At 52.8% G+C, this 13,847-nt stretch overlaps 2 protein-coding genes across 2 annotated transcripts; both read right to left on the bottom strand.

The window, feature by feature from the left end:
• Window positions 1–1,577: 1,577 nt before the first annotated feature.
• On the bottom strand, window positions 1,578–5,162 carry PFLUO_LOCUS7338 (uncharacterized protein; the record flags this gene model as incomplete). The annotated part of the gene is made up of 1 exon (XM_073784971.1): window positions 1,578–5,162. One exon carries the CDS (start codon window positions 5,160–5,162, stop codon window positions 1,578–1,580), a length of 3,585 nt encoding a protein of 1,194 aa, XP_073641373.1.
• A 1,151-nt stretch (window positions 5,163–6,313) lies between these two features.
• PFLUO_LOCUS7339 (Carbamoyl-phosphate synthase) lies at window positions 6,314–13,189 on the bottom strand (the record flags this gene model as incomplete). Its single annotated transcript, XM_073784972.1, has 3 exons — window positions 6,314–6,370; window positions 6,425–12,421; window positions 12,494–13,189. 3 exons carry the CDS (start codon window positions 13,187–13,189, stop codon window positions 6,314–6,316), a joined length of 6,750 nt encoding a protein of 2,249 aa, XP_073641374.1.
• Window positions 13,190–13,847: the final 658 nt, after the last annotated feature.

The following is a 13,847-nucleotide window of genomic DNA, read 5'->3' on the forward strand; positions in this document are numbered from 1 at the left end:
TTCACGATCCTCAAGCACACCATCGAGCACCCGCTTCACGCGATGTTGACCGGCATCTCTCACCAAGTCGAGGACAAAAGAGTAGATCTTGTATGATGTCAATTCCCGGCCGAGAAAAAAAGACCAGGATCAGCGAATAATAATTCGCGTGAAACCAAGTTGGCGGGACCCTTCGTTGTGTCTGAACAGTGTGCATGATGAGCAATTTGGGCATTGCGATGACGAGATCGGGTGGGTGGAGACGTAAGCCGGGGATCGTCTGGATGAAAGGCTAGGTAGATTAATGCTAGACCATTATTTCTATATATCCCGGCGCATTAGGATTGGATGTCATACTGTGATACGGTGGAACTCTGATCTACCATCGTGTGGGACACGTGCCGTTTCAATGCTTGAAATTGGTGTCAAACTGGTTGAAATTGAATTCTAATTGACAGGGTCCCTGATTCTAGGCATGGCGGTACAGCCCTAGATCTAACGCCGTAAACAAGCGCGCAGCAATTTGATTTCGTCCCATCTCCTTCCTTAGGCACTGAATGGACTTGACACGAGCATGACAGCAAGTCTGAAATCCCATGTACACACTTTCCACTATCGCCATATCCATGAGAATTACCACAGTATCCATCAGTCCGCCCACTCAAGATTCATGCCTTTGCGCCTCCCGGTAATTTGGACCTAATGCCATCGGTTATCCAAATCACGCCATCGGAAGATGGTCGGGGCGATTTCACGTGTTGTGATCAAGAAACGGCCGCAGAGAATCCTACTGTGGGCAGATAGACGCCCTGCCGGAAAGCGATATACAATATGGGGAATAATCAGGTTGTTTTACGGGAATTTATACCGAGATGGTAGTTAGTTAATCGTGTAGGGTGGTGGGTACAGAGGCGACCGTTATCGCCTTCCATGTCCGAGACAAGTGAGATGCTCTTTCAAATCCTAATCACGTGGTTGAGATATCAAACATGGGTTAGTATGTGAATATACCGTAAAAGTGTAATGATATCAAGCCTCCATTGATACCAGTGCGCAAAGGTGCGGGAGTCTAGAGCTGAGAGCCTTGAGCGTGATCCAGAAGGTTCCATCAGATATCAAAAGATTCTATGAAAACAAAGCAAACGTTTAATTGGCAATCTGCCCACATTCCTCTTCTGCATCTCCCTGTTGTTTGAGGCCTTTTCCTTGCGCCCAACTAGATAAAGTTAATAGACACGGCTCGAAAAGTATGGTCTAATTCTTTACCTCCCATTGTTGCTTATGTTTCAAGGCATACCAGACAGCCCAACCCTTTCACCGGGAGGAAATACTGGTAGCAAATGGTGTAGATTTGCTGCAAAAGTAAAAGAAACGTCACCAGCGTGCCGGATCCGAAGGCATAGCCGTTCCTAGGTCTCGGCTACCCAATCTAAAGGCCAGGTTCTGAATAATCGTTAAACAAATGTACTTATTCTCATTATCAGTCGGTCCGCCGGAGGGGAAAAAGGGGAGGGGTGGTTCACAATGGAAATTCCCTCACTACTATCCTTGCTCTATACGACAGTCTTCGGCCTTCTCGGCAGAAGCTCCGTTGCATTTCACTTCCCAGGACTTTCGATCTCATCATCACTCCCCGATCCGTCAGTATCAGACCCCTTCTGATCCTGCTCAGCTTTCCCAATCCCAATCCCAAACCGTTCACCCCTATTCCACCACCCCATACTAAACAACCACCCGTCCAGCGCAGACTTGAGCTGATCATCATCCCACCATTCGGATCCAGCCGCCAAGACTTTCCGAGTAGCAATGTCTGAGCCTGCTAGCAAACTAATCTGCGCACCAATACTGCACGGGTTCTTCGGCAGAACTCGGCGCGTGGTAACAGTGACAAAAGCCACGCCTGCACACACCAGCATCCCTGCAAGAAGCGCTTCGAGGATCCGCGTGGAGATCTCATTTTGGACGAGCCGGGCCTGGTTCGCTCGATGTAGTGTTCCGTCTCGAACGGGTTCTGGTGCTGTGGTTTTATTCCATTTTTGCATCTGCCCCTCTCTTATACGCTGTGCTTGAGCAAGCCCGTACACACGTTGCAAAGAGGATTGCAACACGTCGTTGTTAAGAAGTTCTGCAACCGGGGTGCCATCGATGCCCCAGACCATTGCTGTGAATACCTCGTCGAAGTCTTCTTTGGTTGAGACGTGGGTGAGTGTTATGTTGCTGAGCAGGTTAATGAAACGGTCTTCGAACGGGTCGATGGGTGTGACGGCATTCGCTGAGTTTGGCTGGACAGTGGGTGGGTTCGTTGCGTCGATCGTAAAATCTGGAAGATTGAATGTGGTGATTGTTTCCACTGTTTCGAAATACGGGTAGCACCATGAGAGGCTGACAGTTGATTTTGAACCTGTCTTGTCTGCGTAGCCGTATATAGGTGCGTAGATAGGACCGTTGGGTTTGATATTCCATATACCAATACCGAGCTTCTGGACCTCGCCGAAATACCCGTACGGATAATTGAGGTAGTTCCAGTTCGAGTTGTTGTGATAGTTAGGCGAAGAAGGCGAATAGCTAAATCTCAGGGGAACTGTTACGTCGATGTGAACACCCTTTCCATCATTATCGGTGATTTTGATCTGATCCTGATTGAGGGACGTGCAATTTATTTTCGCTCGCGCTGCTGGGGTTTGCACAGTGACTTTATCGTTCTCATGAATACTGTTCATAATTTCTGGTGGGAAGCGCAGCTTTGGAAATGCGAGATCCTCGTACGTCCAAGCAGGGTACGACACATTGTTCCAGAGAATCAACGAGGGCGTCGACGAGCCAGCTATGAAATTGATCACGGAGCTGAAGCTCTGGACTTGAGATCCATGAACTGGTGCGTTTTCAACGCTTATTACCGGGGTGAACAAACCACTGACAGCGATTGGTAAAAGCCCACCCAGTAGAACTGCAACAGTGGTTGATACTGTTGCCACATCTTGGTATCGGAGCGAGTCCCATAGGATCTTCAGAGCAGGCTTTCCCAAGTACTGAGTGAAAAGAAGGGGATGAGCCGGTGCTGCTCTTCTTCTAAGAACGCTGTATGGTTGGAAGAGCCGAGTGGCATCGTCGACCATGCTATACAGCGTGGTAATACCAAAAACGGTGAAAGATGGTACATAGACCCATGCATAGTAGGAATAAAAATTCGATGCGACGGAAGTGATTCCAGAGTGTCTCTGGGAATATTGGTAGAGGATCTCAAGAGCGATGATAAGTGACACGGAGTAGCCAAAAACAAGCGCGTGCGCATATGCCGTAGTGGGAAAGGGCCTCCACCATTGTATTCTTTGAGCATTGTCTTTGATTTGCAATGGCTGGCCATCCGTATCTCGTAGAGCAAATTGTGGGCATGGCCTTGAATCAAGTATGACTTGTGTTTTGTAGGTTTTGGAAGCTCCTGCCTGGGCCAAATCATGAACGTCTAAAGAACCAGTTCCTTTGAAGGACTGGGTTACTGTGTCATTCGCTGCCATAATAGTTGCTAGGCCTGCGATAGAGCCGGGGTCCCTGGAACAGACAGAGCGCGGCACAGTAATTGATAGTGCGATTGTGATAACAATAAAAGCACCAAGAGTAGCTTCCATAGTCCCAAAAGACAGCTTGCGAACAAGAATCCGCTCTTCCACTCGGTCGGTCATCCCCTTCAGTGGCTCGTGTGCAGACACCATAAGAAAACTTTTAGCCACCTGCGCAGCCACTGCGGTGATCATATTTTCTGCTTGAGCCGCTACCAATGTTCCATTCAACCATTCCGGTCCAGATATTTCAGGATTTGCGTTGCTCATGGCGGCGAACAAGCCAACAAAATTATAAAGCACAGCATCGTCATTGTCTTTATCGTCTGTCGTCAGCGGCGTCTGCCATAGCACATCCAGAACCTTTCCTAAAATGTCATCCGCGGTTACACCGGGTAATGTCTTATTCTCCTTTCCTGCAAGTTGAAGACCACTGAGGACAGCATCGAGGGTCTTTGTATGTTCATTGATAGTCATTTCAATGGGTGAGATTCCATAGCCGGTTGAGCAATAGACAGTTGTAAACTGGGTATTGTTGTAATACTGGTACTCTCCGGCCGAGGAGCCAAGATCAAGTCGGCCCTCCAGTAGCATGCTTCCAGCACCTGATTTCTGCGTATCGCATAGCGGCGGAGGGCGCACGACATCAAAGTCATCCCCGGTGTATTTGCTTGGTCGGAAATCAACACAAACATCCGGTGTTGAGATTTTGATATGTTTGCTCAAGTTAGACAGCGTGAGATTTGTGGACCCATTTATGGTGAAGGTTTCGTTTTTCTGTACCGCCCTCGGGTTGGCTGGACCAGGTATCGTGACATTGTTCAGCAAGACGTTGCAAGACACGTCCATGTGGAACACGTCTACTACGCTGGTGATCGATCCGTTCACAGGCCGAGAGGAATTGAATGTTTGATATGCAAAGCGGGTAGAGGTACCCAGTGGATACTTGCTACCATGATTCTGCACGTCACTCACGGCTTGGTACTGACGAATATCGGGCACGGCACTGCTAAAATCCTCTCCGCTAAAGGAATCCAGTGCTATGAGGGCAGCATGACTATCTTGCACAGATACCGACTGGAGAACCAAGAGACCCGTTGACAGAACAATCAGCAGCTGAGAAAGAAGTTTCCCAGTCAGACCAAGGCTGACAGCGAAGTGCCTATTTCTCAGAGAAGACCAAAGGAGCAAGCCCGTCCACGGGGAAAGGTAATCCAAGAATAAGCTGGCTCGGCTGGGCGTAGGCTCGCCCATCATATTCTTCCACGGCGTAAGCTGGCGCGTCCGGAAGTCCACCGGGGCCCATAGTGCCGCCACAATGGTGAAGACGGCAGTTGGTCCATAGGTCCAGAGGTAGTGTAGATCGTCTTGACTCGTTACGATTCCTTCATTATCTTCCGATACCGCGAAAAGTGCGCCAAGAGAAATAGCTAGAACGGACAGCAGAACAATGAAGGCGACAAAGTATGAGAGACTCAGACAGTAGGGCGTCCACAACTGTGCCCGCTGGCGTACCCCCGCTATCTGGGGCCCAATTTGTAGGGGGACTGACTCGCTGCATTCGTCATCGTCTGGCTGAGGAGGAGTCGTCTGCATCCGGAAGAGTTGAGCATCGAAATCTCCCATGGATTGGATCGCGAAGGGGAAAATTTACGATCCGTCTTCCATGAGCTGGATGTTCCGCCAAAAGGGGGCGCCCCGCACGAGGTGCTGATCGGCAGGGGCTGAGCATAGTTCTGCCCTAGTGGTACACGGACTCTCCGCGGACTCTATGACGGCTTCCGCCTTGTCATCATGTATTGCCCTAAGACAACTGGAACGGTTAGTGCCGCGCTCGTGTGGCAGAGGATAATTTTTCACCGGGGCCTTTTAGGTTGTTCCTCGTGCACTTACACTTCTCGCCTGGGTGGTGCGACGCTAAAGCAGCTCTTGCCCTGTTTTTCAACCCGGCAACATCCGCTCGACTATTAGCCTCACATGCAGCACATGCCCACAGTTTAGTAGTTCGGAAGATGACCGCCAGCGAATCTCCGTTGTTGTTTTATTTTCTTTTTTGGACGGCATCGTGGGGAAACGATTTGATTCTCAAAGCTGAGACAAAAGGCGAGAATAACTCAGCTTGGTGGGCGTTTGGCTCTATTACCATTCGACCCAATAACAGACCTAAAAATACGGAGCCAACCATATCTAGATAAATGCATCATGTGATTAGGGTTTGAAAAAGCATCTATATGTTTTCTGACATGGAAGGCAATACCGCTCGCTACTGTACCAAATCAACAGTTTGGCGGCGGCAACCTTGGGACAGCCCTCCTGGAACTGCCGATTTTTCACAGGTAGTCAAGACAAGATACTCTACGAAGAAGACAATAATAGTAAAGTAATCATGATGAATATATTAGAGATCCAGTTGAAGCCCATGCTGATGCACCAAAATAAACCAAGAACGCCAAAAGGAGAAAAACACAGAAAGCACAACACACAACACGCACGCCACACAAACGTAGACCTCACATAAACATACACACATATACACAACACGGAGTCATGAATTCATAAAACGGAGATTCGTCTAGTCTATACAGATGGCGTTCTATCGCGCAAAAGTACCTAGCTGCATCTACGCAAGATCGAGACACAGAACGGGGACAACTTTTGAACAAAATGCAAAGCACAAAAACAGGGCCTGTGTATCGAGGCATCGCAATGGTAATGTGCACTTTTAAAGATCTTTTTCCCCAAGGCATTAAAAAAGAGGAATGGCCAGGATCGCTCGTTTAAGGCGTCATGACTAGGGCCAACAGAGCCATGCGGCAGTAGAGTCCATATCGCATCTAAAATCATCGTTAGCATATCGCCGAAAAAAGGAAAAAGGGAGCGTAACATACCTGGCGGAAGTAGGCCGCCCGTTGATCAAAGTCCACCTCCTCGGCAACCTCAGCATTGCGTGGAAGCGGGTGCATAACCACCATATGGCTCTTGGCGTGCTTGAGCAGCGCGTTGTCGATGACGAAGCTGTTCTTGAGACGCTCGTACTGAGCCAGGTCGGCGAAGCGCTCCTTCTGCACACGAGTCGAGTACAGAACATCAGAGCGAGCCATGATTTCCGGAGTCAGCTCCTCAGACTCGAGGGCCAGTTGGCCGGAGGCAACGATCTGCTGGCGCACCTCATCCGGCAGAGCCAAGTCCTTGGGGGCAACGAGCTGTACACGCACGTCGTAGAACTGGAGCAGCTTGATCAGCGAGTGCACGGTGCGGCCGTACCGAAGGTCACCAGTGAAGGTGATTGTGAGACCGGTAACAGTGCCGAGCTCCTCACGAATGGTGAACAGGTCCAGGAAGGCCTGAGTCGGGTGCTCGACGGATCCGTTGCCGCCGTTGATGATCGGGACTTGGGAGAACTTGGCCGCAATCTCAGTGCTGTTCGCGCTGGGGTGGCGCAGAACAACGGCATCACTGTAGCAGCCGAGTGTGCGGATGGTGTCCTGCAGGGTCTCGCCCTTCTGGGTGGAAGAGTGCTCCGTCGAGATCGGGATGGTACGGCCACCCAGGCGCTGCATGGCCGCATCGAACGACGCCGAGGTGCGAGTCGAGGGTTCGTAAAAGAGCGTGCACAGCACACGGCCCTTCAGAATGTCAAGTACACCATGGCGCTGCACACCAAGACGCATCTCCTGAGCGACAGTGAACAGCAGGTGTAGGTCTGCGCGAGTAAACTGGTTCACAGACAGCACATGCTTCTGTCGGAAGGGAGACCGTGAGAGCATCTCCCACAGTGAGGACGAGACCTGGGAGGTCGCGGGATACAGTGGCGGACCCAGTTCGCCAATAGGAGGCACGGCGCTGTCCAAGGCCTTGCGAGCAGCACGACCAGGAGTACCAGAGACGGACAGCTGTCGGTCAAGGGCGCTCTCAGGGCGGGCGTGCGGAACAGGGGTTGAGGGCTTCTGCACCGGAGACGACGGAATGATACGGTGAGAGGACATGTCCGTACCCTTGGCGGAATTTAGGGAGATCTCGCCATCGAGACAAGAAGTTTTACCCTGGAAGATGACCCGCTGGACGGAGCCACGCATCGTCTTGCCGTTGAATGGAGACCAAGACTGAGGGGTCTGGAACACGTACGGGCGGTCAACCTCAATCTCCAGCGAAGTATCGGCCTGGTCGTGCAGCTCGAAGATCCGCTTCGGATTATCGTAGAGACGCGCAACGATGTCTTCCACGGTCAAGCGGCCCTCCGAGACAGCAGTGAACAGCAGAGGGAGAGACTCGGCAACACCCGCCACACGCGATGCCTCCTTACCAGCCAGCTGGAACGGAATGCTGCCAATCGAGAAGACATCGATGGTGCTCAAATGGTCCCACAGCGCCTTCTGGTCCTCAGCCGACGGCAGGAAGCTAGAGGCCGGGAAGTCGTTCCGGGAAAGGAAGAGACAGAAGATGGAGACATCGCATGACACCTTGAGGCCCTTCTCCTTGCTTAGAGCAATGAGACTAATGTCCTCCTTGGAGGTCACGCTCATGACGTGAATGTTGCGGCTGTGGAGACTAGCCAACAACAGAATCGAGGCAAGGTCGGTGCCCTTGGCGTCGGTAATCAAAGGCTTGCTCGAGGGCCAGGCACTGAAGTGGTTGGTGACGGTCGCGACCTTGTTGATGTTGCCCGACAGGTGGTTGAACGGAATGAACAAAGAGCCAACCTCTCCAGTCATCAGGGTGATCTGGTCCGAATTGGTAGCCGTGGCAGCAACGGAGAAGTTAAAGTCGCAGTACGAGTTCTCCGCGTTCTGCTGGGCAATCTTGAGATCACGAGCTTCGGTGACCGAGCTGTCCACGCCCACCGGCATCACACGAACCATGGTGAAGCCAGCAGCAATGGAAGCCTTGGTAACGGTCTCAAAGTCCTTGGAGCCAGAGATGGCAAGGCCAGGCACGAAAGCAGCGATGTTGATCAAACCTGGCAGTACCACTGTACGGTGGCTGGTCTGGAAGTCGGAAGTCTGGATGTTGAGAGGGTAGTGGCGGGCAATGGCCTCGATGAGGATCTTCGCGTTCTTCACGTTGGTGACCAGAGGAGTCTGGTAGTCCACCGCCATGCGACGGGTACGGTAACCCTTGGACATGTAGTTTGCCGGGCGTCGGAAGCGGTTGCTGGACGGCAGGTTGATATACAGGTCAATCAGGTTGTTGGACAGATGCTGAGTGAGCGAGTACTCCGACTTGATGTCTTCTTCCTCGCCAGGCAAGATCTCCAGGTACTTGACAGACACGCCGTTCTCCTTCAGGAAGTCCGCGGTTCCGGAAGTGGCAAACAGGTTGTAGCCAATCTCAGAAAGCTTCTGAATTGACGGCAACATCTCGAGCTTCTCCTTGTAGGAACCAATGGAAAACAGAATGTTCTTCTTAGGCAGACGGAAACCAGTAGACAAGAGCGCCTTGAGGTACGCTTCATACTTGTCCCGGCCGAACGAAGCGACTTCACCGGTCGAGGCCATCTCAACACCCAGCACGGGGTCGGCACCTGAGAGACGCGAGAAGGAGAATTGCGGGACCTTGACACCCACGTAGTCCTTGGGGATGTTCACAGGCGGGTATTCCTGGAAGGGGATGCCGATCATGGCCTTGGTGGCCATCTCGATCAGATCAACGCCCATGACCTTGGACACGAAGGGGAAAGACCGGGAGGCGCGGACATTGCACTCAATGACCTTGATGTCGTTATCCTTGGCGATAAACTGGATGTTGTAAGGACCGGTGACATTGAGCGCATTACCGATCTGGCGGGTTGCTTCCACAATGCGACGCACAGTCTCCGGGCTCAAGTCCTGCGGGGGCAGGATGAGAGTGGCATCACCTGAGTGCACACCGGCGTTCTCAACGTGCTCTGAAATGAAGTGGCCAACCATGACACCATTGCGGGCAACAGCATCCATCTCAATCTCCTTGGCGTTCTCAATGTACTTGGTGATGACGACCGGGTGCTCTCGTGAGACATCCACAGCCTGGTTGAGGTAACTCTCCAAGTCATGCTCTGAGTAGACAGTGTTCATGGCAGCACCAGAAAGCACATATGAGGGCCGCACCAGCACTGGGTAGCTGACCTTGTCACAGAACTCGCGGGCCTCATCAATGCTGGTCAGCTCCTTCCAAGCAGGCTGGTCCACACCGATGCGATCCAACATGCGAGAGAACTTGTATCGATTCTCAGCGCCATCAATCATCTCGGGAGAAGTACCCAAGATGTTGACATTGAGCCTATGCAGAGGCAGGGCAATGTTATTCGGGGTCTGACCACCCATAGACATGACCACGCCGCTGGAAGACTCGAGCTGGTAGATGTCGAGGACAGTTTCCAGGTTGATGTTCTCGAAGTAGAGACGATCAGCCTCGTCGTAGTCGGTACTAACAGTTTCCGGGTTGTAGTTAACCATGATCGTCTTGTGGCCCTGCTCGCGAAGGGTGCGGATGGTGCGCACAGAACACCAATCAAATTCGACCGAAGAACCAATGCGATAGACACCAGATCCCAACACCATGATACCGTGGTCGTTGAAGGTCAGATCGTGCTCGGAGGCATTGTAAGTGAGGTACAGGTAGTTGGTCACTGCCGGGAACTCGGCCGCAACGGTATCAATCTGCTTGACAATGGGGATGATGCCGCCTTCCACACGCATGCGGCGCACCGCAAGTTCGTTGGAACTCAGGAACTTGGCGAGCTGACGGTCAGAGAAACCCAGCTGTTTGGCCTGGCGAACCATGGGCAGAGGGACAGAAGTGGCATTGTAGCAAGTCATAGACTTGCCGAAGTCGCTGAGGCCCTTGAGACGCGAAAGGAACCACTTGTCAATGTTGGTCAACTTCCAGATATCATCAACACTGTACCCGGCGGCCATGGCATTGGCGATGGCAAACAGGCGCTGATCGGAGGGAGTCTGCAGCTCGCCCTTGATGGACATGAGGGCGTTCGTCTCGTTGAAACCAAGGTTGTGGAAATCCACCGATCGAATGGCCTTTTGGATGGCTTCTTCGAAAGTTCGACCAATGCTCATGACTTCACCAACACTCTTCATGGACGAGCCCAGCTGGGTCGAGACGCGGGTAAACTTCTTTAGGTCCCAGCGGGGGATCTTCACCACGCAGTAGTCGAGCGATGGTTCGAAGCAGGCGCAGGTGCTCTTGGTGACAGAGTTCTTGATCTCGTTGAGGGGAATACCCAGACCCAACTTGGCGGCGATGAAAGCGAGCGGATATCCGGTAGCCTTGGAGGCAAGAGCCGAAGAACGAGACAGACGAGCATTAACCTCAATGATGCAGTACTCCTTCGAGAACGGGTTGAGGGCGTACTGGATGTTGCATTCACCGACCACGCCCAGATGACGGATGACATTGACGGCGGTCGTCCGCAACATATTATAGTCCTCGTCGGAGAGGGTCTGAGAAGGAGCCACAACAATGGAGTCACCGGTATGAATACCGAGGGGATCGAAGTTTTCCATGTTGCAAACCGTAATGCAGTTGTCCTGAGCATCACGCACGACCTCGTACTCAATCTCCTTCCAACCCTTCATACTCCGCTCAATGAGCACTTGTGGGCTGACGGCCAGAGCCTTGGTGCAGAGTTCCTTCAGTTGGTCCATGTTCTCGGCGAAACCACTGCCGAGACCACCCAACGCATAGGCCGCACGTACAATGACGGGGAAGCCAATGTTCTCAACCGCTTGGAGCGATTCCTCCAGAGTCGAAGCAGAAGCAGACTTGGCACACTTCTCATTGATGGAATCCATGCTGCGAGCGAACAACTCACGATCCTCGGTGGTGATGATTGTGTCGATCGGGGTACCCAGGACCTTGACGCCAAGACCTTCAAATTCATCCTTGAGCTGGATACCAACCTGCAGGGCAGTCTGGCCACCGAAGGTACAGTAGATGGCATCCGGGCGCTCGTGCTTGATCACCTTGCGGACAAAGTCGGCGTTGACAGGAAGGAAATAGACCTTGTCGGCCAGACCCTTGGAGGTCTGAATGGTGGCAATGTTCGGGTTGATCAAGATCGTGTAGATGCCTTCCTCCTTCAGTGCCTTGATGGCTTGACTACCAGAGTAATCAAACTCTCCGGCTTGTCCAATGCTCAGACCACCGCTGCCCAAGACGAGGACCTTCTTCACGGACACTCTAGGAGCGGCCTTGATGTTGTCGGCCTTTGCGCCACCGGGGAAAGCAACGGGCTTGTTGAGGGCCTCGGAAGATATCAGGGTGTTTTGGATGGTGTTGATGAAGACATCGAAAAGATACTCGGTATCCCGAGGACCGGGAGTACTCTCGGGATGGAACTGAACACTGAAGTAAGGACGGCTGACGTGCCGGATACCCTCGTTACTGCCATCGTTGGCGTTGACGAAAAGCTCCTCCCAGTCACCGGGCAGGCTGGAAGCATCGACAGCGAAACCGTGGTTCTGAGAGGTGATGTGGCACTTGCCGGAGATCATGCTCGTGCAGGGGATGTTGTGACCGCGGTTACCAAACTTCATCTTGGTGGTTTGGGCACCGACCGAGCGAGCAATCAACTGGTGACCTAGACAGATACCAAAAACGGGCACCCGATTTTCTGCCATGACCTTGGATAGGTTGCTGGTGGTGATCGACAATGTTGCAGGGTCGCCGGGACCGTTGGACACGAACAGACCGTCATAGTCCTTTCCAGCGAGCGTTGGGAAGTCGTAGTCCCATGGCACAACCATGACCTCGACCCCACGGGCGAGAAGGCAGCGCAATTGGTTGTATTTCAAACCGACATCCAAGCACAGGACGCGAACGGGACGACCCGAGGGGTGTTTGAGGGCAACGTTCTCGGGAGGGGGAGAAGAGACGGGGCTCACGGATCGAAACTGTAGGGACCAGACACGTCAGACTATGAACTCGTTGCGGTAACTTGTCTCACATCACTCACCCTCGTTTACCAGGTTCTTTGTGTTTGGATCCACCCACTCAATTTCCTCAAAGTGCGATTTCCAGGTAGCGTGGTCCAGAGCATCGGGAATGGCGCCAGGCTTCTGGAGGAGCATTCGACCCAGCATGCTACCCTTCGTACGGATGCGCTTGGTCAGAGCACGAGTGTCGACGCCGTGCATGGCCGGCACACCCTGCTCCTTCAGCCACTGGCCCAGCGAAGATTGTGCGAGGAAGTGCGAGTAGTCCTCACCAGCGTAGGTGGCCACCACTAAACCGGCGACATGGATCTGGCTGGACTCGAAATGCTTCGGCAGGGTCTTGAGAAGCTCGTCCATCTGGTCTCGTGCGGGCACACCATAGTTGCCCACCAGCGGGAAGGTGACGACTAGGATCTGGCCGCGGTAGGAGGGGTCGGTGATGGACTCCGGGTAGCCGACCATACCGGTTTGGAAGACCAATTCGCCGGCAATGCCCTTCTCGGCACCAAAGTTGTAGCCTTGGTACACGGTGCCGTCCTCGAGCTCGAGCGCCGTCCGGCGATCACAGCCACCGCGAATGGGGATCGAGGCCGGCGGGATCACCGCACCATTGACGGAGTCCATAGAGGGCAGTGGCTGCAGATCCTTGCTGATGGGCAAGGCCACCAGGCCACCAGACAGAGGGCTCGTAGGCAGCGCCGACTCCTCGTGGGTGGGCTGCGACATCGCAAGCGGGCAGCGAGGGGACAAGTCCTCTCAGGGACGAGAAGTTGGGAGAGTATGCAGTCACTCTACACACCACCTTTTGCAATTGTGACCAAAAGAAAATCAAAAAGACAGAATAATGGGGAAAAAACCAGAACTGCACAGCTCCAAAGCTGAGATGCAGAAAAAAAAGAAAGAAAATTTTTGAGCGGGAACTCCACTGTCATGGCCGAACCCGGAGGCGGTGAGTGGTGCGGTGAGGCCGGGAGTTTTTGTTGTCCAGTTGAGCCCGACCAGTCCGACCATCTGATAATGCAGGTCAGCTAGGGCTGGGCCCAATTCTGCACAGGGTGCAAGCTGATAGCCCGGTGGTGGCCCTCCTCACGGGACCGCCACAACGAGCACGGCGCTCATCCTAGCGAGACAAATATATACCAGTCTGATCAAATCATACCCACTCTTCATTCATCAAATAACTTCCTCCTGCCTCATCATGTATACCACGACTAATCCTACTGGGAAGTACCTACTTCTAGTGGGGATGCCGATCCCAGTCTAGATCCAACACTAACTGCTTAACTAACTCTGATCACCTGCCCTGCGCCTTCTCCTCTTCCCACCTCTCCACTGCTCTCTTCCCTCTTCATTCTGGTGTCCCTTGACGCGTCCCTAGACGGGT

The sequence above is a fragment of the Penicillium psychrofluorescens genome (assembly GCF_964197705.1).
Source record: "Penicillium psychrofluorescens genome assembly, chromosome: 5".
Taxonomy (NCBI): domain Eukaryota; kingdom Fungi; phylum Ascomycota; class Eurotiomycetes; order Eurotiales; family Aspergillaceae; genus Penicillium; species Penicillium psychrofluorescens.